A 6,460-nucleotide genomic window follows, 5' to 3' on the forward strand; every position below is an offset into this window, starting at 1 on the left:
GCTGGTCTGAGCTCCATCTGCCATCCACCTGAGAGGGGTGAAGGGGGAGGATTTGTCTTGGTTCAGCTCACTCGGTTCTGAAAATAGGAGTGGTCAATATTTATGTTTTAAGTTTGGTGTTGGGTTACAGCCAATTTCAGCAGATCATGGTGACGGCCACGGTCAATGAGGATTTGGCAATTCCATTTCTCCTCCGTTCACTTGGTTTCAGTTAAATAGCAGGGAAAGACTTGCTGAAGCCTGGGGTTGCCCTGTGTTCGGGGAGTGGCCTTTCAAGACCCTGCACATCTCCCTGAACTTTGCTGTGCCCAGCTGGTCCTCCCCATCAATCCCTCCCTTCTCTCACTCCTATGTCCTTCTTGCCCATGTACACACCAGCCTCTCCGAGTCCGAAGAGTCTTCCCCAAATGAGAAACATTTGCATCTATGGTCAAGTGAGCTCATTTAGAGCCCTTAGCAGATAGGGGATTAGATTGAAACGGTCACTGAGAGCCTAAGAAGGGATGGGCTGTGGAAGGGAAGCATGCACAGGTGGAAACACCTTTGCCGAGTATAATGCAGCACTACAACAGGTCTCTTGCGGTCAGAGTAGCCTCTTCTGTTAACATTCATTCGGGAGGGGGATTCTGGCCCCCAGGGAGGGAGGGCACATGTAATACACAGGCAGAACCAGACCACAGCCCTGCCCCTCTTCATGTGCCTTCCCTGGTGTGGGCTTTCTGGGCCATCCCCATGGAAACGGAAAGGCTTACACACTAGGAAGTGCCCTCCTCTGGTGTCTGCAAACACCCACAGACACCCATGCACACTCACGCACACTAACTACGCACTAGCAGGCTCCTGTCAGAAGGCAGCTGGTGGTTCTTCTTGCCTGTAGGTTTAAAGCCAAGTAAGAATCGGGTGGTTTTAGGTCTGGCTCTGGGCCCGCCTGGGGCTGCATCCCGAGGACAGGCTGGGTGTGCCCAGCTTAATCCAGATCGATGGATATGCATCGACACTGCTTGACTCGAGTGACCCTCTTCTTCTTGGTGGGCGGCTGCAGTTCAGGGCAGTTGAGGGTGACCATCATGGTGGTGAATTTCTTGGGCTTGCAGAAAGAGCAGGACTGAAAGGAGCCCTCCTCCTTCCGGATGTGCCTGGGGATGTAAAAGGAGTTGCACTGGCCATAGCAGAAGCGGTTGATGATGGTGCGGCTGTTGCAGCCCTCCTCGTGGATGGTCTGCTTCAGCGGCTGGGTTTTGCACCAGTCCCGCTTCAGGTATTTGCGCTCAGTCACATGCAGGGCCTCCTGGCTGGACTCCAGCACCTCCTCGCCGGGCATGGCGGTGCCTCGCCCTTGGCCGCGCCCCCGGTTCCTGGAGCCGGGCTGCTGGGGAGACTGAGTCTGCTCTGAGTCATTGTGCTGGGCCTTGTCTGGCGGGGGGATGGCACCCTGGGACCCCTTCTTTTTCCCTTCAGCGGTGGGCAGCAGGGTCCCCAACAGGAGAAGCAGGGCTCCCACAGTGTAGGCCGTGCGGCTCATGCTAGAGGAGGGAGGCACAGAGAGGGGAGACACAACAAACAGACAAGTCAGTTAGAAAATTATTAGCAGCTAACATTTTATCAGGCACTGGTTTTGTTTGTCTTTTGTTTTTTTTTGTTGTTGTTTTGTTTGTTTTGCTTTTGAGAGAGAGAGAGAGCGTGCGCGCGCGTGAGCAGGGGAGGGGCAGAGAGAGAGGGAGACACAGAATCCGAAGCAGGCTCCAGGCTCTGAGCTGTTGGCACAGAGCCCAACGCAGGGCTCGAACCCACAAACTGTGAGATGGTGACCCGAGCCAAAGTCAGACACTGAACCGACTGAGCCACCCAGGCGCCCCTTTCAGGCACTTGTTAAACACTTTATGTAAAATACTTCATTTCCTTTTCACAGTATCTCTGTGAATCAGGTACTGTTATTCTCATCACCCACCAGGCCACCAAGCCATGAAGTAGCTTGCCCCAGGTCACCAGTGAATATGCCAAGGTTTGAGCTCAGTCAGGGCCTGCCTCTTCATGGCATGTACTGCCACTGGAATTCCTTCCTGGTTGCTGACACCAGTCACATCTGACTTTGTATTATGGTCACTTAATTGTATTCGTTCTTGTACGATACCGAGTGAACTTTGCATCTCTTTGGGCAAACCAATTTTCTATTTTGTTTTATGGCAAGACCAATCAACCTCATTGCCCAGGTTTCTTCTGTCAGGAAAGGCTTCTAGTCTCTTCTCTTGGCCTAGCCTGAGCGCTTCCTGAGTTGCACCTTGTTCAATTGGTTAGATACTTGGGAGATGTTCACTGATACCAGGCATTGCAAGGAGACCCATGAAGGAGACTGGAAAGCACCTGACAGAGGGAGAATAATTAACAGGAAGAACGCTGGATGAAAAGTCAAGACTGAGTTTCAGGTCAAAGTGCTAGGGCAACAACTTGCTGTCTAACCTTGAGAAAAATCACTTTACTTCTCCATAAATGACTTCATTTAAGCACATGTACACACACCTCATCTCCCCAGACAGGGTGGCTCACATCAAATTTGATATACAAGTAAAAGCAATTTGAGAACCAACCAAAGATATGGCAGTATTGCAGACAGAACAAATGACCTTATCAGAAAGGTCACATAACTCATAAGACCCCTTGAGCTCTCATTTATTCTTATTTTTAATCTGGCACAGATATTTATTGTATCATTCTCTATATCATGATATACACTTTTCTACTTTTAAATGGTGAAACAGGTCATTTATGTGTGTGTTTGTGTAAAATTTAGAATATAGAAAATGGGCACAAGGAAATAGGTCTGTGCAAATATTTACATTAATAAATGCCATACACATGTAGAACAAATGAATGATAGTGAATTTTTGTGGATGGGCCTTAGACATGGGTCATAAAGGGTAATGAACAATGACAAAAAAAATGAAGTTGGGGAGGCAGAGGGAAAACAGACCAAAAAAACCCACAAAAAACAAAAAACAGGACAGGAAAGCAAGGATGGGGAGAGAAAAAAATGGAGTGAGGAATGTAAACCAGAGAAAGGAGGGCTATTCTAGAGGCAGAGTATTGAGAGCAGGTAGAACAGAGGAGGAAGGGGAGGAGCTGAAGCATATTTTTAAAGACAGTGCAAGCATCAGACTATGAAGATTCTCCTGATACGGTGCCTCTCAGAAACCTCAATGTGTAGACACTCATCCAGGGTGCTGTTAAATGCAGATTCGAATTCAGTAGGTCTGCCTTTCTAACAAGCTTTGAGTAGTAAGGCCTATAGCACTCGTAGCTTTGGAACACAGAGTTATTAAAATGTGGAAGGATTTTCTTTTCAAAAAGTACAATTTCAAATTCACAGCCTCTCTCTCAGGTCATCATACCAAATCAGACCTGAACCTTGAGGCTTCCCCTTCCCCCTGCCCCTACGCCCACCATGATTCTGAACCTAAGGGCATAGCTGTGAAGTACCCATCTCCTTGCTCTATTCTGTATACCGGTGTTAACACATAATAACGCTAAGTGCAGTTTAATAGTAACTTTACACTCCCCAAGTAACCTTACAGTTACCCTAAGGAACTATACAAGTTGTATGATTAACTAAAGCAATTACCTTTCAAAGACAAAGACAGTGTGGAATCTACATTCTCTAAGCAATAGTCCCAAAACCATGCAACCCCAAGGATAATGTCAAATTAACATAATTAAACATTAAATTTAAAATATCCTTAAATGGCATCATTTTCCCAACATTAACCTAATACTTTTGGGCAAGTTCAAATTTGGAACAGATAATGTGACATTTAGCTCCTGTTCTTCTGACTGTTGACTCCCTGGCTTTTGTCAGTTTATGTTACAACATCCCTGTTCTTTAAACAGAGCCTTTTTTTTTTTTTTTTTTTTTTTGCCTCAACAACAACAAAAAATTAATTTCCTTGTTTTGTCTTTAAAAAAATCACTCATGAGAAAAGTCCAGTTATAAAACAGTGTTGATTTTCTCCAGAGACCAGGATAACTTGAGCCATGGCAAATATATTATGAATTTGAGAAGCTTTTACAAGTTTCTGCCATGTATTCAACTGGGGGTCAGGATCTAAGCTAAAATTCAGTCTCTGCCCGTTTCAAAGAGGAGCGCATGAGACAGTCCTCGGCCTACACCCATAGTCTCCCCTCATCCCTACTAAAAATGGCCCCCAGGGCAATTCGGCCCTCCCAGGGCGAGACCCTCAGAGCCCAACATCACAGAGGCCAATCCAAACCTGGGAATGTACATTGTCTGCATGTGACAGTTCATGTCATAAGGCTGCCCCCCGCCCCCTGCCACACACACACACACATCTGTCCAAAAAATGCAATTTCCTTTCTCAAGACCAACATAGCACTCTTTTTATACTCAACTTTTCCTTCCTGGCATTTTCACGTCTGTCATTAAATAAATACCTAGTCCAAGAGTCATGAGGCCTTATTCATCACCTTATTCTCAGTGCCTGGCACAGAGTAGGTGCTCTTTGGTTAAATGAATGCTTGTTACAGACCACACTGACTTACACAGTCTCTGTTCTTTTCATTTTAAAATGCCTTCCTTCACATGTGCCAGTGAGCAGCTGAGCCCAATACGACCTTCTTTATTTCTGACTTGCCGTATAGCAAACTCCCTCTAACCTTAATATTTGTCTTCCTTTTTCTAGGAAAGCTCCAGATACCCACTACTTTTTACCTGGTCCCGTGCAGAATGCTGTGGGTTTTATATTCTAACTGAAGCCACTGTACTCGCTATGGCAGAAACTGACAATGAAGTAAGAGGTAAATTCAAAATCAGTCAACTGTGGCTTTCGGTTTTAATTTGGACAGTCTTCCTGTTCCTTTGGGAGCGTGTGAACCCCATAAGCCAAAGCGGTCTAGAGTGGCAGGCCGTTTTTCTTGGTTTTGGGTTTTTTTTAAGAAAAGTAAATTTTTCTTAAAATAAGATTTATTACGTGTGGAAAATGTTATAGAATGGCTTTTCTTTCTTTTTTTTTAAATCCTACTTTTTTAAAGATCTTTAGCACTTACTGTGAGGCTTTAGACTCTTTAAACCTGATAACTAGTTATTTGGAGAAAAGTAAAATCCAACTTCAGGAATTTCAATCAACACAGACCTCAGCTTCAGGAACAGCAGTGCCCTGAAGCAGTGCTCTGCATATTCCACATGAGTAAGAGTTAGAAGGATGAGAACTCTAATAGTACTAGGACCAGGGTTCTATCAAGTCATTGTGGCCAATCACCCCACGCCCCCCACGCACACACCCCAGACTGGTCATGATTATGCAGTGAAGGAAAAGGAACTGCTTTGTCTTGCAATCCCAATCGTATTACCACTAAATAATTTGCACTTTGTAAATATCACAGACATGGAGGAAATCAAGAAGATGTAAATTTCTTGAGGACAATTCTTTTCCACATCAATACCTAGCAGAGTGCCCCATTATCAAAAATCAATCCAAATGCTAATCAAGATTCAGTTTCCTAGGATCTACCACTCATGCCCAACTGTGAGCTGCAAACATTTTTGGCAATTTGCATTCATGAAATGACCCACTCACATCATTACAGTAAAGCTGCATCTTGTGGTACACAGTGCATCCCGACACCCACAAAGACCTCCCTTTATTCTCACTGCAGGCAGCATTCTTCTTTTTAAACCCTGCCTCCACTTCGCCTTAATGCATTTCTGCTTCTCCAACCAGTATTTTCATGATGAGCTTTCTCCTAAAACTGTTCTCCATCAGCAAGACCCACCCACCCTTACCTTTTTTTTTTTTTTTTCCATTACTACTGTCCTCCCCTCCAATCCATCTGTCCCAGAGCACATGATACTCTCAGAGCAGGTCTTCTCTAGCTGATGCTTTCCTTCAGGTTTCCCTTAGAGATCAAGGGAAAACATCTGCACGCAGGAGAAGCCATATCAACCACCTCTGTCCTGTGTAGGTCACGGTGATTTATTCCAATCTTCACAAGGCTCTAAGAACACAATCATCTAACTCTAGGGAATCAGAAATAAAAATGCTCTGTGTGACCTGTTTCCAATGGTCTGTGTCTTTAGGAAAGTTTAGGCCAACTTTTCGGCACTCTCCTTGCTGTGTTTCTCATTTTCACTAACCTACCTGCTTATAATCCATTAAATGGAGTCCTGAGTGGGAATTACACTGAGTTCACAATAGTCAGCAATCCAGATGTCTATGCCTGGACATCCGATCAATTCCTCCTGATGAATTCAGTTTTAGAAAAACATTCAACAGGCATGACATCAAATTATTCTCCCAGTAGGAGAAAATAATGAAAGTGACAGCAAATGCAGGCCAGATTTTAGAATAATGTCTTCCTTCTTCTCAGCACTAAATCTTTGAGAAGGGCAAAGGTTATTTTTAATTTGACCTTTAATTTTTATTTTTTATTTATTTATTTATTTATTTATTTA

At 44.5% G+C, this 6,460-nt stretch overlaps 1 protein-coding gene and 1 long non-coding RNA gene across 4 annotated transcripts in view; one reads left to right on the forward strand and one right to left on the reverse strand.

The window, feature by feature from the left end:
• Positions 1-6,460, forward strand: part of LOC121041454 (uncharacterized) — a 42,582-nt gene that overhangs the window by 7,179 nt on the left and 28,943 nt on the right. For all 3 annotated transcript variants that reach the window (XR_005795742.1, XR_005795739.1, XR_005795741.1), the window contains exon 2: positions 4,692-4,806. This is a non-coding gene — a long non-coding RNA (uncharacterized LOC121041454). The remainder of the gene's footprint in view (positions 1-4,691; positions 4,807-6,460) is intronic.
• GREM1 (gremlin 1, DAN family BMP antagonist) overlaps positions 35-6,460 on the reverse strand; it is a 10,601-nt gene continuing 4,175 nt past the window's right edge. Inside the window, exon 2 of the mRNA XM_040492217.1 lies at positions 35-1,523. Within this exon, the coding sequence (XP_040348151.1) occupies positions 968-1,523 (556 nt within the window). The 3' untranslated portion in view covers positions 35-967. The remainder of the gene's footprint in view (positions 1,524-6,460) is intronic.

This window comes from Herpailurus yagouaroundi, unplaced genomic scaffold, assembly GCF_014898765.1.
Source record: "Herpailurus yagouaroundi ecotype Mexico unplaced genomic scaffold, PumYag 184, whole genome shotgun sequence".
NCBI lineage: Eukaryota > Metazoa > Chordata > Mammalia > Carnivora > Felidae > Herpailurus > Herpailurus yagouaroundi.